The sequence below is a fragment of the Ursus maritimus genome, unplaced genomic scaffold (genome assembly GCF_017311325.1).
Source record: "Ursus maritimus isolate PB19 unplaced genomic scaffold, ASM1731132v1 scaffold_24, whole genome shotgun sequence".
Lineage (NCBI taxonomy): Eukaryota > Metazoa > Chordata > Mammalia > Carnivora > Ursidae > Ursus > Ursus maritimus.
Genome location: NW_024424897.1, coordinates 3,909,100 through 3,936,967, shown reverse-complemented (window position 1 = coordinate 3,936,967; position 27,868 = coordinate 3,909,100). Strand labels below are relative to the sequence as shown.

At 56.0% G+C, this 27,868-nt stretch overlaps 3 protein-coding genes across 4 annotated transcripts; 2 read left to right on the top strand and 1 right to left on the bottom strand.

The window, feature by feature from the left end:
• The first annotated feature begins 186 nt into the window (after window positions 1–186).
• BIRC5 (baculoviral IAP repeat containing 5) lies at window positions 187–8,270 on the top strand. 2 transcript variants are annotated; one of them, XM_040640115.1, is made up of 5 exons: window positions 187–381; window positions 739–848; window positions 2,302–2,419; window positions 2,840–2,890; window positions 7,792–8,270. In XM_040640115.1, the coding sequence occupies exons 1-5, from the start codon at window positions 271–273 to the stop codon at window positions 7,879–7,881; spliced, it is 480 nt and encodes a 159-aa protein (XP_040496049.1). In that variant the 5' UTR covers window positions 187–270; the 3' UTR covers window positions 7,882–8,270. The 2 variants fall into 2 exon arrangements, with proteins under 2 accessions (XP_040496049.1, XP_040496050.1); XM_040640116.1 differs by lacking the exon at window positions 2,840–2,890.
• Window positions 8,271–14,563: 6,293 nt separating this feature from the next.
• TMEM235 (transmembrane protein 235) lies at window positions 14,564–19,036 on the top strand. Its single transcript, XM_008693998.2, is given in 8 exon segments — window positions 14,564–14,936; window positions 14,938–14,959; window positions 16,064–16,092; window positions 16,094–16,145; window positions 16,315–16,452; window positions 18,251–18,371; window positions 18,373–18,466; window positions 18,469–19,036. Coding segments are annotated over 8 exon segments (855 nt in total). The 5' UTR covers window positions 14,564–14,804; the 3' UTR covers window positions 18,736–19,036.
• A 1,343-nt stretch (window positions 19,037–20,379) lies between these two features.
• LOC103665966 (probable low-specificity L-threonine aldolase 2) lies at window positions 20,380–26,416 on the bottom strand. The gene is made up of 7 exons (XM_040640114.1): window positions 25,955–26,416; window positions 24,363–24,446; window positions 23,540–23,628; window positions 22,903–23,088; window positions 22,146–22,283; window positions 21,728–21,920; window positions 20,380–21,192 (listed from the first exon to the last, which is right to left on the bottom strand). Exons 1-7 carry the CDS (start codon window positions 26,154–26,156, stop codon window positions 20,909–20,911), a joined length of 1,176 nt encoding a protein of 391 aa, XP_040496048.1. The 5' UTR covers window positions 26,157–26,416; the 3' UTR covers window positions 20,380–20,908.
• Between the last annotated feature and the right edge of the window lie 1,452 nt (window positions 26,417–27,868).

Below are 27,868 nucleotides of genomic sequence, written 5' to 3'. Positions count from 1 at the left end.
CCCTCTTCCCACCAGTCTTTGCAAGCAGTCGGAGAAACGCTGAGTGTGGGAACCGGCCAGCGCGGGGCGTACGCCACTCCGTGCGCCGCGAGTGGCGGGGCCGCGCGGCGGGAGGACTACAACTCCCAGCACGCCCCGCGCCGCCCAGCCTTGTATTCCCAGAAGGCCGCGGGCGGCGCACTCTCGGGCAGCGCGTTCCCGACATGCCCTGCGGCGGCCGCCAACCGCCGGATTTGAATCGAGTCGGCGCTCTGTGGCTGCGGTGGCGGGATGGGCGCTTCGTCGTTGCCCCCCGCCTGGCAGTTCTACCTCAAGGACCACCGCGTTTCTACGTTCAAGAACTGGCCGTTCTTGGAGGGCTGCGCTTGCACCCCGGAACGGGTGAGACCGCGCGGCCTCCCTAGGCCCCAGGCCCGCCCCTCCCCAGAGCCCTGACGCGGCCCCGGGGTGACCCCCTCCCTCTGTGGGCTCCCGAATCCTGAGCGACCCCTCCCTCTGGGCTCCCGGGCAACCCCTCCAGCTGTGGGCTCCCAGACCCTGGGGCGACCCCTCCCTCTGTGGGCCCCCGGGCGACCCCTCCAGCGGTGGGCCGGCAGCCGCGTGAAACCCCTCCCTCTGTGGGCTCTTGGGCCCCGGGGTGACCCCTCTCTCTGTGGGATCCTGGCCGGGGCTACCCCTCCCGCTACGGGCTCCTGGGACCCTGGAGCGCCTCAGCTGAGCCTCAGCTCTCCCTTGCAGATGGCAGAGGCCGGCTTCATCCACTGTCCCACTGAGAACGAGCCCGACTTGGCCCAGTGTTTCTTCTGCTTCAAGGAGCTGGAAGGCTGGGAGCCAGATGATGACCCTATGTAAGTCCCCCAGGCCAGCGTCGCTGTGCCTTCAGGGTGCCCCAGCTCCATCCCGGGCTTCTGTTTTGAGCTGGGCCTGCGAAAACTATCTGAATTTCCAAGACACTTCGTGACGGAGCCATGGCTTTCTGAGTTCGTTTTGTGCTGGAAACAGTTATTGCAAATGGATGAATCCCTGTGCGTTGGTGCCCTGGTGGTGCTTTCAGTCGTTTCAAAGCTGATTTGGCCAGATGTCCTCCAGAGTGGATGCTGAAGGAAGGCTCATTCTTGTAGGACTGTTCTTGACGCCTTTCAGGTCTGGCTGAATACAGGAGCAGATCCTGTGGTGACCTGGGGATGGCCAGGTGCTTTCCTTGTTTTAGAGTCTTCAAATCTAAAGCTTTATTGAGCTGTCACTCATACACCAGAGAAAACAGCCTCCTAAATGGTACACTTGTGTTGTTTTGGGTTTTGTTCTTTAAGGCATCTAGATTTTTTTTTAATTCCATGTGTATGTTCGGATAGACTCTGATGGCTGTCTCTGTATGTGACGCCACATTCTTTTCTCATCTTTTTTCCCCTGTCAGACTCAATTGTTGCCATAATGTTAATATTTTCCTATAGAGCATCACCCAAGTTGTCTCTTCTTGGCCAGAAGAGAGTTGCTGTTTTCCCTAACATGTTTGTTCTTTTGACCCATTTTTTTTTTTTTTTTAAGATTTTATTTATTTGACAGAGGGAGGGAGAAGCAGGCTCCTCGCTGAGCAGGGAGCCTGACGTGGGGCTCGATCCCAGGACACTCAACCGACTAAACCACCCAGGTGCCCTTATGACCCATTCTTGACTGGGACGGCACGGTTCTCATACCAGAGATCACTGGGAAAATACCCATTGTGTTCTTGGGAGTGAAATTCTAAGTGCTAGAATATTTCCAGATGGTAGTTCCTGTTGGCTGTCCTTTGGGCTCCGTGTGGCTGTGTGTTCATTCCAGTACTGCTTTCACACTGCTGTCTGCTATGCAGGGAAAATTCCCAATGCAGAGAATGAGGCAGGGGAGTTCCGTGGAGAAGCCTGGCCAGTCATGCCCTTATTGGGATCCAGCAAGCAGATTCTGTAACAATGCCAGTGAAATGAGATTACTTCAGACAGTTCCTTCCTTGAGGATTTTAGAGGGATTTGAGGTGTGCTACCTCTGCCCTTACATACCACGTGACACCTTTCCTGCAAATTGCTGAAGGACTCCAGATAAAGTACATCAGCCCCAAGCATGGTGGGAGACGTCCAGAGACAGGGCAGGGGCAGAGATGGGCTGTGTGGGAGCATGCCCTGGGACCCGGCACTGGTTCTGTGTACTTCACGAAGCAGAGGGAGGCGTGTTTGTGAGCCAGGGTGCCGGTTGTTGCTGACAAACCGTTGCTTTTCTCCCTTTACCTAACTCTTCTCTGTTGACGTGCTCCTATATTGATTTTTCTAGAGAGGAGCATAAAAAGCATTCATCTGGTTGTGCTTTCCTTTCTGTCAAGAAGCAGTTTGAAGAGTTAACCCTCAGTGAATTTTTGAAACTGGACAAAGAAAGAGCCAAGAACAAAATCGTATGTATTATTGGGAGTAAGAGCCAAGGGCAAACCCTCTTGAGCCTCTGTAGCACTGAGTTTCCACCCCCCCTCATATTGGAGGGGCTTTGTTTTCCTCAGTAAGCATTTTTAAGCCCCTCAGACGCATATGTGAGGATATAAAGGACAGAAAAGTATCTGTCCCGGAATGGGGTCTTGGGGTTGTGCAGTCAGAAAAACGTGTTCCCTCCCGGAAGATGTGTTTATTGTGAGGTACTTCTGGTGATGGGGCCGTGATGGTTAGGCTGGCACCCGGCCTTCAGTGACAGTCTGTGGGAGGCCATTTACATGGTATGTGTTCCTGTGTGAGCATGGTGGGGACAGAGGGTTTGGGGGCACATAGTAGCATATTGGGTATTAGGAAAAAGAGGCACCAACTGGACTTTGGGATTTCTGCAGGTGAACTTTGACTTGTGGACAGGCATCCTGGCTTATCGGGAGAGAGGAGGGGTAAGGCCATGGGTCCTTAACAGGGTGGGTACCAAGAAGCCTGGGCTATAGAGAAAATCAGGGCTTCCAGTTAAATCTGAATTTCAGGTACAGGGGGGAATAATTTATTAGTATAGTTCACATTTTGTATGGATGTATACTAAAAAAGTTATTCGTTTTTATGAAGTTCAAATAGAGCTGGGCATCCTCTATTTTTATTTGCTAAGTATGGCAGTGTTACAGAGAATAAATGTTTGGGTGTTTAATATCCTTGTAGCGCAGCGGTGGGCTGGGAGTGGACGTCCTGGTTCTGTCCCTGCCACTCGTGGGCTCTGTGAGTACACAGAACCAGTCTTGTTTGCACAGAGAGGGCAGATCCCTGTGGTTTCTGAGATCCTTTTCTGGTTGAAAATTTATGTTCCTTTTTAGAGATGATTATGAAATAGTTCTGTCTAGTATAGTATAAATGCTGAAGACCAAATTGTTGTTAGGGAAGGGGAAGAAATTGGTGCTCAGCGTAGCAAGTTGTGGAAGAGCGTTTACACAGTGGGGGCCTTGGGAACTGCAGTGTTGGAATCGGGAAGTGGGCCAGGGAGAACCTTCTAGGTCAGAGGTCAACACACCTTCCATGAAATGCCATAGGTAGTAAATATTTTAGCCTTTATGGGCTGCATGATTTCTGTTAGATTTTTTTTTTAAGATTTTATTTATTTGGAGAGTGAAAGCGAGAGAGCACGAGCAGAAGGGAGGGGCGGTGGGAGAGGGAGAAGCAGACTCCCCACTGAGCACGGAGCCCAATGCAGGACTGGATCCCAGGACCCTGGGATCATGACCTGAGCCGAAGGCAGATGCTTAACCAACTGAGCCACCCAGGCGCCCTCTGTTAAATATTATTCCTTGTTGTTTTTATTTTCACAACTGTTTAAAAATGTGAAAACCATTTGTAGCCCAATAGACTATATGAGAAATAGGCCATATGTCCCATAGGCCACAGTTTGCCAAGCCCGTTCTAGGTAAGAGACCAGTCTGTTTACTTAGGGGACAGTCGTGAGAAATCTGTGCCCCAGCGAGCAGGAGGAAGGTTAATGTGTAGCCCAGGGAGAGACTGAAACCAAACTGTGGAACACTGAAAGAGACAAAGGATGTTAGGTGGTTGTGACAGCACAACTCCGAGACAGTGAGTGACCCAGTGCTCTGAGGCCCCATGGCCTGGTGGGCAGAGTCAGGTGGCCTGTGGGGAGAGGCAACTCACTGTAGCAGGAAGCCCACAAGGAGACGCTTGGTCACCAGGTCACCATCATCTGCAGGAACAGCAGTGGGGCCACACCAGGCAGGTGAGAAAAGAGGAGGATGGGAAGAAAATGTTTTGCTTTCATTGTACAACTGTTTCTGTTCTGCCCAAGTCAGAATATAGGATACTTTTTTTTTCCCTAAAGATTCTTATTTGAGGGGCGCCTGGGTGGCACAGCGGTTAAGCGTCTGCCTTCAGCTCAGGGCGTGATCCCAGCGTTATGGGATCGAGCCCCACATCAGGCTCCTCCTCTATGAGCCTGCTTCTTCCTCTCCCACTCCCCCTGCTTATGTTCCCTCTCTCGCTGGCTGTCTCTATCTCTGTCGAATAAATAAATAAATAATTAAAAAAAGAGAGAGAGATTCTTATTTGAGAGAGAGAGTGTGTGCGATGGAGCAACAGCAGGGGGAGGGACAGAGGGAGAAGCCGACTCCCCGCTGAGCAGGGATCCCGGTGCGGGACTCCATCCCAGGACTCTGGGATCGTGACCTGAGCCGAAGGCAGACGCTTCACCAACTGAGCCACCCAGGCGCCCCAGAATACTTTACAACATACAGATACTTTAAAACGATGCCTTTGTTTCTATTACTTTGTTTAATTACAAAACAAACAATATAAGCTTCCAGAGGAAGAACCGAAAGCTCCACCTCTGGGCTAAGTGTGAGCACTCTTAGTTGTTTAGTGTGTTTCCTTCCAGATAATTTTTAAATTTCTGTATTTTAAAGAGGAATAAAAAGTGTAAGCTGTTCATATTTTCCTTAATTGGTTTATACAACTTACACAACAGGGAGGTTTTTCCAAGGCCTGGCACTCTACTGTTGTGATGTAGAGCTGTGCTCTCCAGCCATCAGCTGCGCGTGGCTTTTATGACCAAGATTCTGTAGAGTGCAGATTTCCGTGCTACGGTCACACACACAGCGTCTCACCCGCCCGGTGGCTGCACCGCGCAGATAACGGAATAGTTTTGTCATTGCAAAAGCTTCTGTTGGACATGCCGTTCTAGAGTACCGGCTGATTGTGAGATTTGCTACAAATAATTTATCACTAATATAAAACTCAGGTCCCCTTGTGTCCCCATGCACTTGCCCATGTGAGTGGATGGTCATGTCTGGGGTCAGAGCCAAGTGCAGGGAACTGGCATAACCAGAGGTCTGTCTGCTTCGCCCTGGAGCCCCCAGGTGGGCAGTCTAGGGCACCTCACTCCTGGGGGTGGGCTGGCATGCAAACCCCATCTGTTCTGTAGGGGTAAATAAGGTTGGGGGCTGGTATTTTAAACTATTAAGTCAGCTATCTGATTGCAGCATGTAGTTTAAGGTAATCATTTATTAGACATTCATTAAAAAGAACCAGATGTTATCACTGTGTTGGGTACGCAGATCCTGGAGACAAGGAACGTGTTTGCTGTGATGCTGGGGATTTCTGAGGCCCCAGACTTACACGGGAGGTGCTGCTGCTAGTCCCTGTGGTGGGATTGCTGATGGGGCGGCCCACCTGGGGCCTGATGCGGGGCAGGCACGCTGCCTGCTCCATGACAGTTCTTGCTGCTGCATCGCTACCTCTGCCTTTTGAGAAAAATGAAGCAAATTAGAACCAGTTAGAAAATAAATCAGTTCATGGGAGCAAGTAGAGAAACCTCTGTTAGACTTGAGTTTGTAGACACTAGCGATGAGGATAAAATAAAGCATAAGAGGAAGGAAAGAGGAAGAGTCCTAAGCTCCAGATGGCAAGCTTTTGCTCAGTGAGTTTTATGTTTTTAATAGTGAGTTTGATTTTTTTTTTTAAGATTTATTTATTTGTTTATTTTGGGGGCGCCTGCGTGGCTCAGTCGTTCGGCGTCTGCCTTCAGCTCGGTTCATGATCCCAGGGTGCTGGGATCAAGGCCCGCATCGGGCTCCTTGCTCAGTGGGAGCCTGCTTCTTCCTCTCCCACTTCCCCTGCTTGTGTTCCCTCTCTTGCTGTCTCTCTCTCTCTGTCAAACAAATAAATAAAATCTTAAAAAAAAAAAAAAGATTTATTTATTTATTTTAGAGAGAGAGTGGGGGGGGGCAGAGGAAGAGGGAGAATCCCAAAGAGACTCCTCGCTGAATGCGGAGCCTGGCTGAGCGCGGAGCCTGACGTGGGGCTTAGTCTCGGGACCTGAGATCATGCCTTGAGCTCAAATTAAGAGTCAGATGCTTAACCGACTGAGCCACCCAGGCGGTGCTCCATGAGTTTGACTTTTGCTTCAATCCACCTTTATTAACACATGGGGGCGCCTGGGCAGCTCAGTCAGTTGAGGGCCTGGCTCTTGATCTTGGCTCAGGTCATGATCTCAGGGTTGTGGGATCAACCCCTGAATTGGGCTCTGTGCTCAGCGGGGAGTCTGCTTGGGATTCTCTTTCTCCCTCTTCCTCTGCCCCTTATCCTGTACGTGTGTGCACACGCTCGCTCTCTTTCTTTCTAAAATAAGTAAATCTTTTTTAAAAATGTATAAAATGGAGGTGTTGACCTCCATGTTGTGATTAAATTATAGCCTCCGTACATTGGGGCTTAATTAATTTTAGGCTTTTTTGAAAGAAGAAAAAAGGAAATAAAAAATATATTTTAAAAGGCCATGGTGAGGGCCCCTGGCTGGCTTAGTTGGAGGAGCATGCTACTCTTGATGTCATGGTTATGAGTTCAAGCCCCATGGTGGGCGTACAGATTATTAAAAATAAAAATAAAAAAGACCATGGTCATCTTTCCGTATCTGTAAAGACGAGGCTCTCGGGCTGCAGAGTTGTCCATTACAGGGCACACCATTAATTGTCAGGTGCTGTGTTCTCTTCTTTGTGTCAATTTCTTATTTTTTAAGTTAATTTTTCTTTTAATTAATAATTTTAAGCCTTATACATGGCGGCAAAATTAAGATACACAAAAATACATAATGAAAAGTAATTTTTTTAAGTTAGCCTCTAATTAGGAAACAAATTTAACCCAGTAAAGGTCTGTTAGCTTTTTAATGTGTCAGAGAAATCAAGGCGAACACACATGAGGGTAGGGAGAGAGGATCTGCTCACGTGATCCGGCATTTGTTCTTCTGGGGAGAGCACTGAGCAGAATGAACAGATTAGAAGGCAGGTTCAGGGAGCCCCTGAAAGCAAAGAATCTCTTCTGTTTCAGGAGAAAGCTGAGGGTCGTCAGTGTCTCTCTGTGGACAAGAAGGGGGCTCTGGACTGGAACTGGGGGAGCTTCAGAAGCAGTACAGGGCGGTGGTTAAGAGCAGGGCTGGGCCACAGACTAGCCGGGTCACCTGGACACCACTCTGGGCCTTGGTTTCCTCATCGTAGAATGCAGACAGTGATGGCCCCTGCCTCACAGGGACGCCGAGCAATAAAGCATTCGTGTGTGTGAAGCAGGTGAAATGGTGCTTGGGACACACGAACGTTGCAGAGGTGTTTCTTAATCACTAGGGTGTAGCTGAAGTGGGAGGCCCTTGCGTTGCTTCAGGATAGTCACGCCCAGATAGCCGGGTGTCTCCACCCTAGCACAGCCCCTGATTTATTCAGGTGCTCGAGGAATGTTGCCCTGTTTTTTTCCATGTTGATCTTATCGTCAGGGTGTGATTGGGAAGCTCTCGGTTCAGTTTCAAGCGCCTATTCTTTATTTCCAGGCAAAGGAAACCAACAGTAAGCAGAAAGAATTTGAAGAGACCGCAAAGAGAGTGCGCGGTGCCATCGAGCAGCTGGCCGCCGTGGAGTAACGCCTCTGCCGTGCGCACTGCTCCCGAGCGGGGCGGCCCCGGCGGGACCCTTCACGGCGCCGTAGGGAAGGAGATCATCCACAATTTAAGTTAGAATATTTAAGCTGTACTTTTGTTTTTTTCTTGAAAGTGGTGCCAGGGGCTGCTTCTCGTGCAGCTGGTGCTGCTGAGTCCGGTAACCAATTCGCTCATTTTTCTTTGGTAGTTTTTGTGCTCTTTGTTCCTGGACTTGCCAGGGTGAGAAGTGTGTTCTCACGGGCAGAGCCCTTCCACAGTGACGCATCGGGGCTTCAGATTGACGCCAGACTGTGGAGCCTGAGATTTGATGCCTGAACGTGATCGTAGGTCTGTTGTGACTGGACAAATAGAGAATTAAGGATGCCATTTTAGATTTTATTTGTCTAATAATCTGAATTTATGGTGTGCATTTCTTGTGTTCCCACTACTCTGTATTATCTCGCTTGGGTATCTACAAGTCCTGCGGCCATCCTTCAACCCCGTCGGTCTGTGGTACCACAGCCTCCCTTCCCTCCAGAGCAGATCGTACAAAATGCCGTCCCTGCCACAGCTCTGAGGTGCTGTGGGAAGGGGCTTCCTGGCCTGTCTGGTCATTTTGGAATCTTCACAGGGGGAGCTAGCAGAATCCAACCCCAGGCTGCCTTGGGCCCCCAAGTGTGCCGGAGCCCTTCTGGGACTGAAGCCCAAACAGCAGGGGTTGGGTGGAGGAGGCCTGATGTCTTGACAGTAAAGCCAGCCTCTTGCTTGGAGGTCAGTGGAAGATCCGTCACCTCCAGCGTGCACCTTGGGCACATGGCAAGGTTGTGACATTTCTCTAAGACAGACAACGAAAAGGTCCTTAATGCCAGACAGTGCCTTTTCCAGAGGCCCGGCTCCCTGCTCTGAATGAGCTGTGACCCGGATGGAGCAGGCAGGGCCTGGATGAGAGACCCATGGAAGGAATTCCCGGTCTTACCGTGAGTTCCCAGGACGCAGCAGACCGCTGCTTCCCTGTCACGACGTGGGTTAGGTGGCTGATGAGGCACCTGCCTTTCTAATGTGAACCCCTCTCAAGGAGGACAGAGGGATCAATTAATCTCAAAAGTGGATTGGAAACATCTTTTGGAGGGAACTTTTTAATAGATAACTTGTTTATATTGTTTGCAGTCTTACAAGATCATAGATTTCCATAATGTCAGAGCAGTGGTAATAAACATGGCGGCTGGGGCCCCGCGCTTGTCGCCTCTGAGCTGTGGTTTCCTCGCCTGTAACACGGGGTCATAAGACCTGACCACCTCAGCTGGCTTTCTTCGTAGGTGCGTGATGTGTGTGCAAGGGGGGACTTGAGACCGAGTCCTCAGCTTCTTCTCAGGCTCTGCAATGTCGCTTTCTTATTGTGTTTAAATTATTACGTCACAGAGCAGCACAAACTACAATTAAAGTGAGCACGAAGCCATTCTAAGTCATTGGGGAAATCCGTGTGAACCTTCGGTGGATTTGGAGACAAGGTAGCAGAAACAGTCATTTATGAAACTGCTGCCGCGGCACATGCTGGTGGCTCCCTCCTTGGCAACAGTGCAGTGGCCTGAATCCTTTAAATTACTTCTCTCCGAGCTCGGGGGACTTGGTGCTGCCGCTGCGGGCCATCTGTCAGCCCCGGTTGGCTGCGTCTCCACTGCTGCTACGTCCCCCCGCTCATTTGCATCCTCCCCGTCCTCGTCCCCTCCCCGAGGCCGGCTCACACAGGGCTGAAGGCTGGTGTTACGGTGATAGATTTTATTTCTCCCTCCATGAAGTGAAGCTGCAGGGTGGATTGTTAACGGTCCTATTGGAGGTCATCTTGTCGTTTCGGAAAAATAAAAACCATTTCATTTCAAACACTGCTGCAGACCCTACTGGGTTTTTAGAATCTTGTCAGGTTTTTGTGGTGGTTTCTTAGCCTGCCACCTGCTGCTTCCCACCCACATGGCTGTGGGGCAGGGATGAGCCCTGGCAGACACAAAGCCAGCCCTGGGCTACAAGGCCCCTTGTGTGTGTCATCTGGACCCATTCCAGCTGTGAACTGGCTGTGCAAAATGCAGCTCAGACTTCTGTTTTTCTGCCACATCTCAGTCGGAGAGGAAAGTGTATTTTTCTCTCTAAGCTTGGAGAGTATTTACTGCAGTGGTTTCTGTTGGTGGGGGGGGAAGCTCCAGCCTCTGTACTCACCTAAGCTGCTTAATTTTGATATTTGTGCCAGTCTGTAAATGGATCCTTCACTGTAATAACGGGCCCTTACAAGCTGACTTTGCAGAGAAGCTGGCCCTTTGCACAGTGGGCAGTGATGCGGTTCTTGGCTTCGTCGGGCCGTGCTGTGGAGCAAGACCCAGCTGGAGCAGATCCTCAGTCCCTCTTACATATTTCCCTTCTACAGAGGTATTTTCTAGAGGCCATATTTATCACTGGGCCTTCGTGACTGTCCACTTGGAACACTAAATAGACCTCCATTATTTAAGCCACAAGCCTTTGCCAAGGGCCAGAGCCTGAGTTTTTTTTCAAATATGTGTCCCCTTTTGGGTTCTCCAAGCCTGGTGGGAGTCTGGAAAGGGTTGCGATGGGTGATTATGGGCTGTCAGGTGCAGAGGGTGGCGTACAGGTTAGAGCCCTCAGGTCAGCCTCAGGAATCCAAATCTTCCACACTGTGACGAGTGCCAGCCTGACCAAAAGTGACCTGCCAAGAGTGGAGCCATCGGCCACCGCCTGCAGGTTGGCACCCCCTTGGGGTGCTGGCTATTCTTTGCAGGTTGCACTTCAAAGGAAATAACTCACAATCACCAATAAAGTCTTATGTGATCTTATCTGCATTTTTTTCATGCAGAAAGAGAGACTTGCAAAGAGGCAAAGTAGCTTGTCCAAGATAGTAGAACTAGGAACTATTAGGGTTGAGGATTGAACCCAGGCATCTTGGCCCCAGAAATAGGCCCTCCCTGATGGATGACCTTGCGGCTGTGGCTGGGGTCTAGTGCCTGACTCCAGAGACAGAGCTATCTCGGAACCATCCCCATTCCATTTTTCAGACTGCTTTGTCAGAAAGGCCTTCATTCTATGGAACTGAAACCTGTCTCCCCAAGGGTTCCGTTGATCCTCCTAGGAAAACATTTTTTAAATTTTGAACTAAGATTCATGGGAACTTGTAAAGATAATATGAAGAGGCCCCATGTACCCTTCACCCAGTTTGCTCTGTTGTAACTACAGTAAAACGTGTGCACTTGCTTTTGACATCTAAGGTCTGAGCTGGAAAGAGGGTTCCATTGTGGAGCTCGCCTTGCTCTGAACCAGTGTTGTCATCACAAAGGGTTTCTTGTCGGTGACAGCGGTGTGTGTGTTGGGGGGGAGGGAATCTAGCTCTTAAAGCAAAAACGCCAGCTGCATTGTAGATTTCCTCCACTGGGCTCAGCCCAGAGCATTTGGGCCAGTTTTCAGCTGACCAACCAAATTGGGGCCTTAGCTTCTCTGTGGTTATTTTCCCCTTGATCCTCAAGGTGGGGACATCTATCCGCGTGTTCACTCAGATGCTTGAGCACCTACTGTGAGTCAGGTGCTGTGCCCAGGAATTGAATGAAGGCCGGACAGGACTCAGTCTCCCACCGTGAGCTCAGGTTCCAGACCACGGCCAGCAAATAGCTGTGTGATGTGCAGACTGAGAAGACAACTCTGGCTAGGGGGGCAGCACGGAAGATCAGAGCTGTGTGTCCAGGAACCAGGAGGAGGCTGCCAGATGACCAAAGAAGGGAACGCTGTGCCCGCTGGAGGGAACGGCAGCTTACGCTCTGGGGACTGTAGTGCGTTCTGTGATGGGGGGCCATCTGTGGCACCCTCCTGTTTCCCTGTTAGCAAAGTTCCATCAGAGGCTCGGTGGACAGATGCTGGCGAGTCCAACGTGGCCATGAGGAGCCCTTCATAGATCCTGTCGGTTCTTGGGGATGAAACTAACCAGGTGTATGGCTGCCTCCCCATCTGCGCCATGTCCCACAGAGGATGTCCGCTGTCCAATGTGAAAGACCTGTTTCCAACCTGCAACCTTCACCATTTGAGAACCCGTTAGCATGGTTGGTTTTTACTAGAACAGTGTCTCGATGAGTCTACCAGGGTGTATTAGCTTCATAATCCACCCTGACCGCATGCACTGACCCGTGGGTAAATCAGCAAGGTTCCGTTTCTGTTGGAGGAGTTTGCCCCGTGCAGTGAGTTGAGTTGTGACGGAGCTGACGCTGGCAGCTTGGTGATTTCTCCGACAGTTTTGGCTGCGTCCTCAGCCCTGTGCTGGAGGCAACGCACTGTGGCGTCAGCCTGGAGCAGGAGGCCATTCTGTCCCGTGGTTGTCACTGGGGTCGCACATCCTGTTCTTGCTGCCCCTGAAGAGATAGTTGAATGTAAGTTTTCAAAAAAGAGGCTTGGGTGCGGCCCTGTTTCTTCATCACTTATAATTGGAATTTCTTCCATCCAAAGGTTCCTCCTGTCCCTGATTTTGGTGGTATTGGTCTGATGCTAACTTCGAAGAGGCCCTCACATCCTGGACACAGGTTTAGTGCTTACCACTAAGCCCGACCAACAGCTCTAACTATGGGTTATGAGTCGATGGTAGGAGGATGACCAATGAGAAAAAGGGGTCATTCCAAAGTGGCACTTTTTCAGAACCAGGCTGGGGTATAACTTGGGTCCGTCTTAGGGAAATAGACTAGTGGAATTCATCCAAGTAGCTCCTGGGGGACCAGTGCCTACTGCTTAGGGGATAATCCAGTCAGTGGCTCCCAACTGCCCATTGAGATTAAAACACTGAACTTTATTTTTTTTTAAAGATTTTATTTATTTATTTGACAGAGAGACAGCCAGCGAGAGAGGGAACACAAGCAGGGGGAGTGGGAGAGGGAGAAGCAGGCTCCCAGTGGAGGAGCCCGATGTGGGGCTTGATCCCACAACGCCGGGATCACGCCCTGAGCCGAAGGCAGACGCTTAACTACTGCACTACCCAGGCGCCCCAAAACACTGAACTTTAAAGCAGATAGGGTGTAGACTGCTCCCTGGCCATCTACACTGCATTGTGAGGGGAGTACGTGTCTATTCCTGTGTGGAGCTGTGTGGCTCTGTGCTAACAGTGACCTCAAGCAGTGCCGTCCCTGGCCCTGACAGCGGAATCCTCTAAGTTTTATGGGGGTGCAAAGAAGACCCTTTCAAACAAGCTCGGGCTGAGAGGCAGGGGTCACTGGGAAGACGCATATGGAGCACGCAGCTAGAGAGGGGCCCCTCCAGTCTCCCAGCCTCTCATTCACACCGTAAACACACAAAAGAAGGCTTTGACCCACCTAAAGGCTTTGATCCTTGTCACACTGTGGGTAAATGTTGGGGTCACTAGTCACCTTTCTCCTGCCATTCTCCAGCGGGGACCCTGCGCTGCCTCCACGCTTCCCTCCTTCCCTAGCCCCTCTCCCCTCCGCGTTTGTAGATGGCTGCCTCGCCCTCATCACCTCCTTTGCCCTGTATGCTTGCTTGATTCTTTCATCTGCTCAAGAGAGAGGAGGACTCCTGGCTGCCACCCAGCTGGCTGAGCAGGGCTTGGGGGCACCCACACTGCCACAGCTGGGAAGCCCCCAGGCCCTCTCTGTGCCCCCGTCCAACCTTGGGCACGGCGTGTGGGAAGATGCACGGCCTGCAGAAACCCAAAACAGTGCCATAGGCTCTGAATGCCCCTTGAAGTATTGTTTCAATAACTTTGCTGCGATGGTTTTTCCTGACTATTGCTCAAACTGAGAAATGCCTGGTATAGAAAAAGGGGCTGGAACAAACACGGAAATGAAAGCCTTGGGATGACCCCAGGTCACATAGCTACTTCGAGAAGGGCCACCTTCAGTGATGATGTGATGTAAAGCCTCGGACCCTGTCTCTGCAGGCTCTGCCCAGACCCTGGAGGGGCAGCAACCGACCATCCAGGGGACCGAGAGGAGGCCCTCCATTGCCCACAGTTGCACCCCAGACAGCCCCACTATGACAGCTCCCACTACCATGCATGTCACTGCCTCCTCCTGGGTTTGGGGCCTTTGAGGTCCCTCTGCTACCCACCCCACTAGCGTCTGACCCATGTCCTAGAAGGTGCTCATGCATGTTTGCTGAGTGAGTGGTGGAGAGGCAGAGCCCAGCCTCGCCCTCTGTGGTGTTTGTAATTAGAAGCTAACTGGAAGCAAGACTTCATCCTTCCATAGCCCTCTTGCCAGCCTGCCTAGGCCTTTTGCCCATCCACCCCACTTCACTGGATCCCTTTGGTTAGTCCTGGAGACTGATTAAGGCCAGGACCACAGGACCAGAGAGCGGCCAAGTGCCCCAGCCAGGGATGGCTGCCTCCCACCATTCAGGCTGCCAGCTTCCTGGCCCTGGAGGTCAGCTGCCTGCTGAGCCCCGTCCTGGGGCAACGCAGGCCCCACCCTTCCTCCTCCTCAGCCCAGCCACTTGGCAGCTGAAAAACCGGATGTTTGGAGAGATTAAGACATTTGCCCAGGGACCTACTTAAGCGGCCAACTCCTCGGGGACGCTGGGATTTGAACGGAGGTCTGTGGCAGGTCTACCTGCGGCTCTGGGACTTCCTTCTGTCCCCTGGGGCCGAGCTCTGCAATCGCCCTCGCGGAGAGGTGGGACCGATCTGCCTGCGAACCTGGGGGGTGTATCGTGAGGCTGGCGCGCAGGCAGAAAAGGGGGCGCCGCTCCAGGAAAGCCTCGGAGCGGATGTAGCAGCTTGCCCGCCCCGGCTCCCCACATCCCTCCAACCGTGCCCCCGGTGCCCCCTCCCTGACCCAGCTCACCAAATCCCGGGCGCCCCTTCCCCGACCGGGCTCCCCCCTCCCACTCCCTCTCCGCTTCCCAAATCCGGGCTCCGCCCCTTGCACCCCGAGCCCCGCATGGCCCGGCTGGGCGCGCTGCTCAGCTTCGCACTGCTTCTGGCAGCAGTGGCTAGCGACTACTGGTACGTCCAGGAGGTGGCGGACGCCGGCAACGGCACAGGGCGCCCCGCGCAGCTGTCCTCGCACTCGGGGTTTCTGGCGCGTCTGCGAAGGTACAGGGGGCAACAGGCCAGGGCACAGAGGGCGCGGGCAGAGCGACGCCCCCTCGTGCCCCCACTCCCATCCCGGACTCTGTCCTCTCCCAAAACTGTCTGGGTGGTAACAGCATGGCTACCAGTCCGGGCTCAGAAATGAAAGGATTGGTGATTGCGGGGACATTGCGTGGCTCCATAAGGACCCAAGAGCCTGGGGAGCAGGAGCTCTGGGCAGTCTCTTGCCCTCCCTGGTGGGGGCGGGGGTGTCTTGTATTAGGAGCTTCGGGCACATTACTTGGTAGATGACAAGTCAACCCCAGGCTCTCAGTGGGCTCTGCCATTGGCTGCTGCCTGACCGAGGACCTTGTCCTTCGTCCACCTCCAAGTCTTTATCAGATGGGAAGAAAATGATACTTCTCAGGATGCAAACTGGGTAGGGGGTGGTTGGAGGAACGAGGGAGGAAAGCAGGGACAGGGCCCCCCACCGAGGGCACTGGGCTGCTGTTATTCCTCAAGCAGGGGTGTGTGCGCTGGGGTGGGAGTGGGTATGGGGCACTGGGGGCCGCAGGGAAGGCCACGGTTCCACATCCGGATGACCACAAGTTGTTTCTCAATTGCTGCCCCGAGGTTCAGCCTGGCAGAGCCAGGGCTCCGGGACAAGACCCCTGTTCTGCCCCCCCTCCCCCCTCCCCACCACCTGACAGCTTGACCTGCACTTGGGCACCAAACAGGGGTGCTGCATGCCTTTCAGACCTGCAGAGAGAGGGCCTTCTCTCCGCAAGGCCTACATGATGGGGCAGCCAAGCCTAAGGGAGTGCTGAGGGCAGCGTCTCTGGAATGTTTGAGATTTTATACCGACATCTATGTAGGTATTATTTGTATGTTACGGAAACAAAACAAGGTCTTAAACCCTCCAAACCCATTTGGAGCCACAACTCTGGGGTCCAGGAGAAAATCTGATGGGGCTCCGTGGGCACTGGTCAGCCCCCTGGGTTCCAGCAGGAGTGAGAGCGTGCTCTCCAGTGTGCCTGCAAGACCACCCATCTCCGAACCTCAGGGTGGGTGGTGACCCCACAGGTGTCCAGCCCGCCAGGCTTGCTTTGCGTCCTTTCTGTTTTTTAGGGCAAAACAGCTGCATCCCCCTGATCGACCCCCTTTGCCAGCGAGAACCTGGATGTCCCCACCTCAGTGCAGCGTCTCTTCTGTGAGTCCTGGGGCCGAGTCATTCCCTGTCTGTCCTTCATCTCCAGGCAAAACTGTCCTGTGAAGGTGGACCTCCAGGCAGACAGGGCTCTGAAGTGCTCGCTGGGATCTGCCAGGGGCGGGGGCAGGTCCAGGTCCCCGCCTGGACGCTGAGCCCCCTCTCCTGGCAGCCCTGCACCGAGCTGTCATGGTGGTCCTGCCCCTGAGCCTCGTCCTTGTCGTGTGTGGGTGGATCTGTGGCCTCTTCAGTTCCCTGGCACAGAGTGTCCTGCTGCTGCTCTTCACCGGCTGCTACTTCTTGCTGGGGGGTAAGTGTCAGCGCCCTGGGGCCACAGGTCCTGGGAGTGGGAGTGGGTGCCTCCTCTCCTGCCACCCCATCCCCTGCTCCCATCTGGCCTCTGCTGAGCCTGGGCCCACCCTGACGATTGAGCCACAGCAGACGAAAGCACCTTGGGTGGTACTGGGCCTTTCTAGGGACATGGGCAAGGGTGCTGGCTGTGGGCCTCGAGCCAGGGAGGGAGGAACCCCAGGGCTGAGCTTCTAGGCACAGGAGGCATGATGCTCCCCAAGGCGGTCCCCAGACCTGCCCTCTTAGACCTGCATGAGGGGCGTGAGACTGGCCGGCACCTGTTCTCCTCTCCTTCCCAGACTGGCCTGGTGGGAGGAGCAAGAGTGGGCAGGCCCAGGCAGTAAGACAGGTGAAAAGAGGCCTCGCAGCCCTTGGCAGTGACCCCGGTCCAGGCCCAGAATGTGACTGGTGACAGTTCCTCAGCTGACATTCATCTAGACTCTGCTGGGCGCTGGCCAGGCACTCCCTGGGGGCTGCAGCCATGGCCTCCCTGTGGTCCCAGCTTCCAGCTGAGATGTCCAAGGATTCACCAAGGTCAGCAGGAAGCTTGTCCTGGAGTTCCTGTCACTGCTTTTTGGTGCCATCTGCCCCTGCCAGCCAGCCTGTGCCCCCACCCCCAGCCCCGCTGCCCAAGGCTAGCTGTCACTGATGGTGGGCTGGGGCTCCATGGGATCAGTCGTCAGAGGCCTGTGCTTTTGGGAGCAAGGCCTGACCCGGGTCTGGCAGCTGGGCCAGCTCTACTGTCAAGGCCGTGGCACTTGAGGCCCAGGCCACATGGGCCTAGGGCTCCCTCTGGGGCAGGCCTGCCTCCTCCCCAGCGGTTGCTGGGCCCTGTGGGAGACCTTGGTCAAGTGGGAACAGGCGGGCTGGCCTGGTGCTGAGAACCTGGGGGACCAGCAGCCTGGGCGTGTGCTTCAGAGAATGAGAGCAGGGGAAGTCAGCATGTCAGCTGTGGCCTGGCCCCAGAGACCGGCTGTGTGGGTCCAAATCCAATTAAGAGGACCTTGGAAGCCACAGAGAGGAGTAATGGGGTGGAACTGTATCCAGGAAACCTTGGCATTATGCTCAGAACCATGGCCTGGGCCAGCGGGTGGAGGGAGGGCCTGGAGGCAGCTCCTCAGGGGCACCCCTCTTCCGAGGGACCTGGTCTGAAGAGCACCCCACCTGCCCCGCTCGCTCAGGGTCCAGCCTGGCTGCACCACTGCTGTCCTCGCAGGGGATGCTCCTCGGAAATGGGTCAGCTGACATCTCTGTCGGCACTCTGCTGGGAGGAGAGTGTCAGCGTTGGGGGAAGACGGGGCTGATGGGAGCAGGCCAGCGGGGGGCGGGGATCGCAGACCTGGGGGCAGGCAGAAGGCCTGCAGAAGCTGGAGGCTTAGGCTAGGGCCAGAGGACGGGCGGGGCTACCCAATGAAGTGGGGGGAACTGTGAGGAAGAAGACCTGGTCAGAGCTCCAGAGCGCCCCAACTGCCAATAGAGGTCACTGGCTCTTTGCTTGGGGGATATGGCGGGGTGCTGAGTATGCAGGGGCAGTTATGTGAATGGGGACTGTTGCTGAGGGTGTAGGTGGTGCTATTAATAAGGGGGGGTTTTATGGGGTGAGGTCCAGGGGTTTGGGGACTGCATCAGAGCCTCCATTTCCCCCAAAGGCCAGTGGGTAGGGGCTCCCAGTCTGCAGGACCGCCTTGACCAGGACCTGGCTAGACAGTTGCCCCCAGCGGGGAGACACAGCAAGTGGCCCCGTCCCCCTCCCCCAGGTGCCCTGACCCCGGCAGGGGTCAGCATCTACATCAGCTGCTCACACCTGGCCTTCACCGAGACCGCCCGCCAGTACGGCCGCCAGCACATGCAGGGCATCCGCGTCAGCTTCGGCTGGTCTAGCCCTGGCCTGGGGCTCCTGCGCCTTGGAGGCACTCAGTGGCCTCCTCCTGCTCACAGCAGCCTGAGCCCTCAGCCTGAGCCAGCAGCCGGGGGCGCCCCACTCTGTGGTCATCTGAGTCCCAGAGGGGCGAGTGGCAGGGGAGAGGGCCTGGCATCTGCAGGCCTGGCTGGAGTTCTCTCTGGGAGGGGCCCCTGCAGGGTCAGGGGGCTGGGGTCAGAGCCAAGGATCCACGCTCCTCTTGCTTGGCAAAGCCGGATGTTTGGGGGGGCTCCTCTGCCTGATTTATGCCCTTTAGGGACTAACTGGTTTGGCTTCCTCTTGGGGATGAGTAAAGGTAGTCCCAGAAGAGTTAGCAAGTGACCCAAGGGAATGTTAGTGGGGTCGGGCTGCAGGTGCCTGGTGCTCAGCGGGTCCCCTTGCCTCTCGAGGGCATGGCCTGCCCTGGCCCACCCCCATCAGCCCTGGTATGCCATGCTGTCCTCGTTCCTCGGGCCCTGGAGCAGGTGGAGAAGCTGCCCTCTGGCCTGGGGAGCGGGGAGTTTGAGAGAGAAGCAGGTATCTGTTAAGCACCCACTGAGCTAGGCTCCGAGCAGAGTGTCACCTGCTCCTCTGCTTGTCCAGTCCTCCAGTCGCCCTTCACACTAGTTACCATTCACCTATTTTACAGACGGGGAGTCTGAGGCCCAGACCATCCCAGAGCACGTGGCAAAGCCAGATGCCCTTACAGGCTGGTGGGACTCCCAGGCCTCTGTTCTGTCCTCTGGCTCCAGGGCAGGTGTTGGTGGGGAAGATACTGGGGGGGAGGGGGTGTGTCCCGGGAGTCCCCTGGGATTTGCGAGGGCAGCCGAGTGGGCTGGATGCATGTCTGTCCCCTCCCTGTTCTCAGACCTCTGTCCTTGTGCTGGTGTGGCTGCTGCTTCTGCTGGGCTGGCACCCCAGGACCCCAGTCCTCCCATCTGCAGCACCCTGGGGAATGTCTGTGACTGCCAGGGGCCTGGTGGGTGCCCTGAACAAGCAGGTGCGGAAGTCCTAGTCGGGGTGGGGGTGGGGGAGCTGCACCATAGTGGCAAGGTGAAGGGGCTTCTTAGCCAGGAGGGGCCGGAGCTGCCCAGAGAGGCAGAGGCCAGGGCCTGGAGCTTGCCCCGCAGGCTTACTAAACGGCGGAGGTGGGTGGGGCTCAGTTCGCAGACCGGGGCGCAGGTGCACTGTGGCTAGGCGCCTGGGTCACCATGAGGCTCGCTTGTCTTCCTGTAGGTAAAGTCGAGGTGGCAGAGGAGAAGGGTCCCCAGAGGGCTGTGCAGCACCTGAAGCCCCAGACAGCCCCATCTGGGGTTCAGGAACTTCCCAAGTCTGGGATGTGTGCTAGGGTGGATGGCAGCCCCTCCGGCCTTGGTCTACCCTCCCCCAGCCTCCCTTTATTGCTCCAAAGGTTACAGGAAGCTCCTTGGGGCCCTGGGGGCTGGCACCATTTGGGGGTCCCACTGAGGGCTTCCCTTTGTACTTACGTTTTAGCATTTACCATTCCATGTGGCAACGCTTGCCAGCTTGTCCTTAAATAAATCAGTTTATGCTCCGTGCGGATAAGCCTTGTTTATCTCTCTTAACATTTTTTCAGAATTGGTAAAACAGAACTATAAACAGTGCACAGGCAGTAAAACTGTTACCAGCTGTGTGTGTGTGTGTGTGTGTGTGTGTGTGTCCCCGTCCATCCAGAGGTCTGTGTGTCTGTCCATTCATCCAGAGACATCTTCTGCAGACACAACAAGCTCCTTCTCTGTGGGTTGGCACAGGTGGAAGAGGACCCCCGCCCCTGACTCCACATTGGACGGGGCAGCTTGGCTGGCAGGTCCTCTCAGCTTGTGAGGCTCTAACTTGACTTCTCTTGGGGTTCGCTGGGGAGCTGGGAGCACAAGGGTTTGGTCAGGGGCCTCCCTGTCTGCAGCTGGGCCTACATGACCCCAGGAACGGCTAAAAACAAGATTCAATCCCAAATTATCTACAATAAAGACATACGCTTTTGTAAGCAGGAAAATTTATTTTTAAAAAAGGAAAAAATATGTAGATGACCATAGGATAAACCCCAGCCCCTGACATGGCAGCTAGGGCTCCTTGTCATCCAGCCCCGCTGTCCCTTTCTAATCTCCTGTCATCCTTCCTGCTGTGTCCCTGAGCGTGAGCACCGGCGCTCATAAACTGTGCGCGACTCCGAGCAAATGGCTCGGGGCATTTCCTTTTCTGTGTGCTGGGAGCAGAGGCCCTGCCCTGGCTGCTTCCTGGGCTTTGGTGAGGGGCTGGGATGGGGTCCCACCTGTCTGCCCTCATGGCACCCTGTCCTGGATACAGGGAGCGCCGAGGGCTTGCTGAATGAACGCAGGTGGAAGGCTGCACCCCGAGTGTGGGAAGTAAAGGGGTCCAAGGAGAAAAGGGGATAACGAGGTGTTGTTTTGCTGCCTCTCCTGCCACCTGCTCCCTCAGGACACCTCCACTCCCCACCTGGATCCCAGCCGGGGCACAGGGCCCGGTCACCCCATCCTCAGGGCCCCAGCTGCCTCAGCACGAACCCCCACTTCTTCAGCGCCAGCTCGGTGTCCTGCGCGGAGACGTCGCGGTGCCACACGGCGCGCACCGACCGCTCGCTCCAGGGGAACAGCAGCACGCGCACTGCGTGGCCGGTCTGGGCCATCTCGTCTGTGCTCACGGCCTGCAGACGCCGGCAGAGCTCCTCGGGCGGCAGCCCGTCCACCCTCACCATCACCATGTTCGTCTCCACGGCGGCGAGGTCCACGGAGCAGATGGGGGACGCCAGCTCCTGGAGCCCTGGGCCCGGGTTCTGTGGTGAGTGGAGCCCGACCCCAGGACCCCACCCTTGTCTCCACTGTCCAGCCCTGTCATCTCAGCAAAGGTAGAGGGCACCCCACTGTAGTGGGGAAAAGAGGGACCCTTAATCCTGACGTGGACTTAGGAGTCACAAACTTGACTCTGCTACTTTTCAGCTGTGTGACCTGGGACAAATCTGGGCCTCGGTATCCTCATCTGTAAAGTGGGGACATCATGGGATTGTTTTGAGGACTTAATTACAGATGTAAAGACCCAAGTTAGAGGCTCCATTCTGCCAGGAAATAGGAATTCTTGACATCCATTGAGTGCTTCTTGGTCCAGACCCCCCACCGGTGTGGTCTGGTAAAGCATTCTAATTTCCTGGGTCCCACACCTCATGGCTCAGAGGCTAACATACATGTTCTAGAGTCAGAAGGATGTACACCTGCTGGGGATTTGGGTCCTGCTACCAGGGACTCCAGGCACTCTTCTGGGAGCAAAAGGAAGTGAGGGTGGGAGGCCGTGGTCCAGGTACCTTTGGCGAATCTCCGAGCGTTCTGGTGGTCCCTTGGCAGCACCCTCTCGACGTCCGCCAGTCCTACTAGGGCAGCCGCAGCCAGCACCCCGGACTGGCGCATCCCCCCACCCAGGGCTTTCCGGAGGCGCCAGGCTTCTTCAATGAAGTCCTTGGGCCCCCCAACCAAGGCCCCCGCTGGTGCACCCAGGCCCTGGGAGGAAGAGAGGAGAGAGTCCTGCCTGCCAGCACCCCAGGTGTGCATCTCTGTCCTTGTGGCCAGGGGAGGGGGACTGAAGGGGATGGGGCCCCATCTGGGGAGGGGCTAAAGGGGCCCTGGGCCAGCCCCCGCCAGCATCAGAGCTCGGGAACCCAGCTGACTCCTATTGTGGGCACCCCCACCGTCCTGTGCCTGGGAGGCAGCCAGTGGCTTCCCCACCTTGGAGAAACAGAGAGACACAGAGTCACAGTGCTCCACGATGCGGGCGGGGGGCACCTGCAGAGCTACCGCGGCGTTCATCAGTCGGGCCCCATCCAGGTGGACCCGGACACCGTAGCTCCGGGCCAGCAGGTGCACCTGGGGGCAAAGAGCAAGCAATGGTCAGAGGGGCTGGGCTTGGGGCCAGAGCAGAGGGAGGACGGGTCTCCAGGAGCCTCGAGGTGTCCGGAGTGAGCAGAGCTGGGCTGGTGTCCAGCTGGGCCACCTGGGACCTGAGCAGGCACTCTGCTGCCTGAGCCTGGGTGCCGTCCTCTGTGAAAGGGGGTCGATGATAAGCGTTTTATCTCATGTGTACGGTGGGCTCGCTGTGGCCAAATGCTCCGTGAGGGGGATGCTCTCAGCCCTTCCCGTGGGCAAGGAGTAGGTCTGGAGGGTCAGTTAGCAGCAAGTTCTCACGTGAACCAGGGAGCCACGCGGTTCAGACCTCGCACCACTCACAAGTTGGTGCTGCTCTGGGACTCGCTCTCTGGGGAGAAGGGGGTGTCTCTGTCCTTGGGGCCTAAGCTGGCGCAGTAGTGCCCTGCATTATCTGCAGCCTGGAACCACACACGTCCCTCCCACAGCAGTTCCAGCTGCGATGGGCATGCAGGGTGTGTATGAGGAGACACGATCCCAGGAGAGGGGCTCCAGGGAACAGGAAGCCAGGAGCTGACTGGGGGCCGGAGGGGGGTGGGCAGAGAGTTGGGGTAGGGCCTACCTGGCGTAGGTAGTCGATGGGGAGGACCCGGCCCCCCGAGCTGCTATGGGTGTTCTCCAGGCAAATGAGCTCACAGACCGGGTGGTAGCGGCTCCCGAGGCCCCGTGTGACCATCCTTTCCAGCTCAGTCAGGTCCAAGGTACCATGGGGCAGATCTGGGAGGGGGTGGGAGTGCACCCCAGCGATCTGCAGGTATTGGGGAAGGGGGGATAGAGGATCAGGTTCAGGGGAGCAGCGTCACCTCCTACCTGTCCCGTCGGCTCGTTCCCAGCTCGGGGCCATTGAGCCTTCTCCTCGTGCTGCGGACGTGGGCACGGACACCCCAGCAAGAAGGGGAGGAACCAAGGGCTGTGTTCTCCCTAGATGCAGGCCGTTCCCGACCAAGGGCCGCGTGCTCCAGGTGCCCACTAGGGGGCAGCAGAGCACCAAGTATGGCCGGCGTCCCAGCGGCGGCCTGGGCCGCGGCTGCCCCCACGTGGTCAGTCTGGGAATGGCTCTCTCCCGCCTCCTTAGAAATGCCACCACCCCAGCCATTTCTTCCCTCCGCAGGTCCCAACACGGTGCCTGGGAAGCAGGTTCCCACCAGAAATGCTGAGCAGCCTGTGCTGGCCCCAGATGAGGGGTGCCAGGTCCTTACCTGAGCCACCCCGCCCTGCTCGTAGACGTGGAGGTGGCACTCCTGCCCGAGGAGGAGCTGGGAGCCCCTGCGCTGGCAGTGACACATCACTGAGATAGATGGGGGAGGCAGTGTTGGCTCTGAGTCCCATGGGGACCATCTGCTCCCGCCCAGCTTCTGGCTGAGCCCGGAGGCTAGCTCTCAAGTGCTTTATGCCAATTAGGAAACAGCACCCCTTCAAGACACCTTACTGCCGTGTGCCAGAAAACCATCCCACGAACTACAAAAGTCTAGGATAACCATCCTGTGAGGTATTGCGCCCTATGCCCTGCAGCCCACCTGCCGAGCATCTCCTGCTGGGGAAGCTGGCCACCATGCTGCCCCTGGGGGTCAAGCAGCTCGGGGCACGGGAATCAGTCTGGCCCAGCAGGAAACAGAGGGCACATGCACACCGGGAAGCCAGAGAGTTTAATAAAGGGAAAATTTACAAAGGTGTGGCCGTGTGGAGGGAAGTCACGAGGGACAGTGCAAGACCCCCAGGCTATAAGGGGCAAGAGGGAGGTGTGGTTACCAGAACCTGGAGACAGGGCAGTGTGGAGAGGGCTGCCTGCCTGGCCCAGGGAGACCGTCTGAGGAGGGAGCTGCCGGAAGAGCATGGACACATTGACCTCACTCTCCTCCCCTCCCTCATCTCCTGCTAGAGGCCCTCCTGGCTGAGCCCAGCAGAAGTCCAGATGGCTCAGGACCCCACTGATGCTGTCCCAGCCTTGCCCCCAGCACCGAGGAGAGAAATGCAGAGGGAGGACCTGGAGGGCAAACAGGAGTCACCCCATGCTGCGCTCACCAGAGATGAGGTTGGCCATGGTGTTGGTGGGCACAAACAAGGTCCGGTCCACCCCCAGCAGCTTGGCAGCCTTTTCCTGCAGCTCTGAGGAGGGAAGGGATGGGGGTGCAGGGAGACTCCATCAACAATGGCACTCTCCTTGCATTACTCATAACTGTGAGCTTATGTCATGCCGAGGTGAGTGGCCAAGCCAGACAGAAGCCCTGGTCTGCTGGCTGCACAGACTGTGGTCTTGGTGACCACATATCCAGGTACGGAGGCCCCTTAGTCAACCCTCTGCACCCAGCCTCCTCCTGGGCTCTGGTCTCCCCCCACACTGAAACTCTGTGGTTTGAACCCCCCTGTCCCATCCAGACCTCACACCTGTCTCACTTCCTTTCCCATCAGCCCCTTGCAGGTGGGGCCCTGCGGTTTCTCTGCTGACTTCCTCTCCCAGAACAGAAGGACAGGAGCTCTCAGAAGGGGAGACTCTGGGGGGTTGGGGGCGGGGCTTCAGGCTCCTGCTTTAAAGCCTGCTGTGTCTCCCCTCTGCCTGTGGTATCACGTCTGAAGTCTTTAGCATGACATTCAAGGCCAGTAGGTTTTGCCCTCTGCCTTCACCTCCAGGGACAGGGGTGGCTCCTGGTACCCCACACTCCAGCCACATTCCATATCTGTATCCTAAACACCTTTCTCAACACCCAGTGAGCCAGCTCCCTTCCCTGCCTGGGGGCTCCACTCGCCCTTTAAGAGGCTACTCTGCAAAGTCCCCCTTCCCTGTGAGTTCCACACCTCCCCCCCCCCCCCCCCCCCGGTCCCAAGGCACTCTCTGTGGACACATGCCAGCCCCAGCACTTCCCCCACCCCATGGTATCTGTGTATCTGTCTGCCGACTAAGCAGTGGGCTCAGCATTTTTGAAGTTCCAGGCAACATAGATGTCTGCAGAATGCATGATCACCAGTCACCACCTGACCCCACACACAGGCCCTTGGAGCTCAAGTGGCAACCTTGGCTTTTCCCTGGCACAGCAGAGGGTGTACACACTCGCAACAGCAGTGGTCCACCATGGTGGCAACTCTCAACACTGTGTCTAGAAAACACTCCCTAGGTTATTAGAGTCGTCCACTTCTTGAGAGCCTGCGGAAAATCCTTCTCCAGACCGGTTTTCTGTGTGCCTTCCTGTGGAAAGGCAGTGGGTGTAAGATGATAGCTATAGATCTTAGAGAGAAGGCCCGGGTTCAAATACTGCCTTGCCATTTGCTGGGTAGGAGACCTTGGGTGCCACACTCGCTCAGCATCCCAGGGCCCTCCTCTGCAAGAGGAGACCACACCCATCTCATTCGACACCGTAATGCACACACCAGTCACCTGGGCGTCCTGCTAGCATGCAGATTCTGGCTCAGCAGGTGTAAGTGTGGGACCCCAGAATCTGCATTTCCAACAGACTGTCGGGTGATGGGCCAGAGTGAGCAGCAAGGCCGCAGGCCATGACATCTAGCCTGCAGCTGAGCCGCCTCCCCTGCGCCCCGGGCCACTTCTCCCGCCAGCACCACGGACAGCGCTCTGGGGTCGCCGCGACGACCCCAGGCCGCGGCCTGCACACCGGGCTCACCGCGGACGGTGGGGTCCTCGCCGTAGTCGTCGTCCCCCACGACCGCCTCGGCCATGGCGCGCCTCATGGCCGGCCCGGGCTTGGTCACCGTGTCGCTGCGCAGGTCCACCACGTGCGCCGGGACCCCCGCCCCGCTCCCAGACCCCCGCGTCCAGAGGGCCACGGGCCGCCAGCCCGCGGCCCGGGCCAGTCCACGGAGCATGGCGGGGGCAACTCCCGACCCCCACCCCGACCCTTCCCAGAGAAGGTGGCGGGGAGAGACGCGGTTGCCGCCGCGGGGCTTCACGGACAACGACCGCAGCGGCTGACCTGGGCCTGCGGGAGTGCCCGCGGCATGCTGGGAGTTGTAGTTCGGACTTCGTCCTGGCGGGTACCGCGCAAGCTCGGGCAGAAGGGCCCCAAGGCGTGCTGGGAGTTGTAGTTCGGGCTTCACGGCGTTGGGCACCGCGCCAGGGGGGCATGTGGGAGAGGGAGGGTATTGCTTACCGAAGAAGAAACCGAGGCCGGACAAAAGTTATAGAGCGGACGCTCATGTGACTCCTGCCATGTACCAGGCACTTTCTCGGGCACCCTACAAACAGCGCAGTTAAGCCTCCGGGCAGCTCTAAGAGACGAGTACCAGTAGCATCCTCGTTTCACAGATGGGGAAACTGAGCCGCGCACAAGCTAATGTCTACGGTCACTTAACGAGGAAGTGGCCGGGCCGGCTGTCGCCAGAGTCCACCTCTGAACCACTGTGTTACATCGCCCCTAAAAAAGTAGCGTCCCATCATTGACTTTTTTCAATACGGATCTGTTGCGCACCTACTGTGTGCTGGGCATTGCCTAGGTGCCAGGCAGAGGGATACAGAGACAGCGTAACCAGTCTGGGCGTCCGACTTTATGGGGTATAAGGGAGGCAGAATTAAAGGGGTGCACAGAGACTGAGAGGCGGGCTGCCTCCAGCTGAGGTGCAGTGCAGGGTTGAGGAGTGAAGGGCACCGACTTGAGTCCTCACTTACCAGGCATGCGGCTTTGGATGAGCCTTTTAACCTCTCTGTGCCTCAGTCTCCTTAACCGCAGAATGGGCTGTTGGGGTTCCCTGACTTACTGTGATTAGTGCTGACCCTGGGGCTGGGTAAGTGCCACATATGAGTGTTTACCTTCTTACTGCTGCTGCTATGATCATCCTTCCTGGTCACAGCCCAGGGCCTGGGGCTCGGTGTTGCTGCCACCGGGAGCACCGTCACTCAGCCCAGATGGGACCTTCTGCAGGGTGACCTTCACTCACACATGGAGGACAGAGCTCCTTCTGAGTGCTCAGCCCCACTCGGCTGCTCCCCTGCCTGGAGTATGGCCACAGATGTCTGTCCCCCACAGGAGGAAGTTGGTCCCAGAGGGGCCCAAGTTCCCCAGAAGAGGCGCCCACAGCTCTGGTCAGGGCACCCGTCCTCAAAGAGGGCACTCACACCTTCATCAGAGGTCTGCCATGTGCCTGCTCCAGCTTGGGTCTGGGGATCAAGAGGAGCAAGGGCAGACTGATGTTGGAGCTCAGGTCCTCAGGGCAGGGACAGGATGCTGCCCAAGAGACGAGCACTGGGAAGAGGGTGGATGTCAGCACCAGGAGACCCTGCTGCCATAGGTCTGTTGAGACCTCAGGGTAGGCTTCCTGGAGGAAATGATGATTGGGCTGAGCTTTGAAGACACAGCAGGTCACTAATCAGACAAAGGCTGGAAAGAAGGCAAAAGCTCCAGGTAGGAGGGAGCTGAGTCATTTGAGATCTCGAAAGAAGGCCAGCCTGGCAGAGAAGTGAGCAGGGGTGGAGATGGAACCATATCCAGGGGTAGGGCAGCTTCGCTGGAGCGCTCCACCTCTCCCCCCATGCCTAGTGCAGGCACCTTGAAAGGGCAGAAATCACAAGATCCCTTAGGATC

What these genes read in the sequence shown, in the direction of transcription:
- BIRC5 (XM_040640115.1), top strand. Translation starts at nt 271, where the DNA reads ATGGGCGCTTCGTCGTTGCCCCCCGCCTGGCAGTTCTACCTCAAGGAC. An exon ending in GCGCTTGCACCCCGGAACGG is followed by an intron (nt 382 to 738) that starts GTGAGACCGCGC and finishes TCTCCCTTGCAG; the next exon opens with ATGGCAGAGGCCGGCTTCAT. An exon ending in GAGCCAGATGATGACCCTAT is followed by an intron (nt 849 to 2,301) that starts GTAAGTCCCCCA and finishes TGATTTTTCTAG; the next exon opens with AGAGGAGCATAAAAAGCATT.
- LOC103665966 (XM_040640114.1), bottom strand. Translation starts at nt 26,156, where the DNA reads ATGCTCCGTGGACTGGCCCGGGCCGCGGGCTGGCGGCCCGTGGCCCTC. An exon ending in CATGGCCAACCTCATCTCTG is followed by an intron (nt 23,629 to 24,362) that starts GTGAGCGCAGCA and finishes CATCTATCTCAG; the next exon opens with TGATGTGTCACTGCCAGCGC. An exon ending in TGTCTCTCTGTTTCTCCAAG is followed by an intron (nt 21,921 to 22,145) that starts GTGGGGAAGCCA and finishes TCTTCCTCCCAG; the next exon opens with GGCCTGGGTGCACCAGCGGG.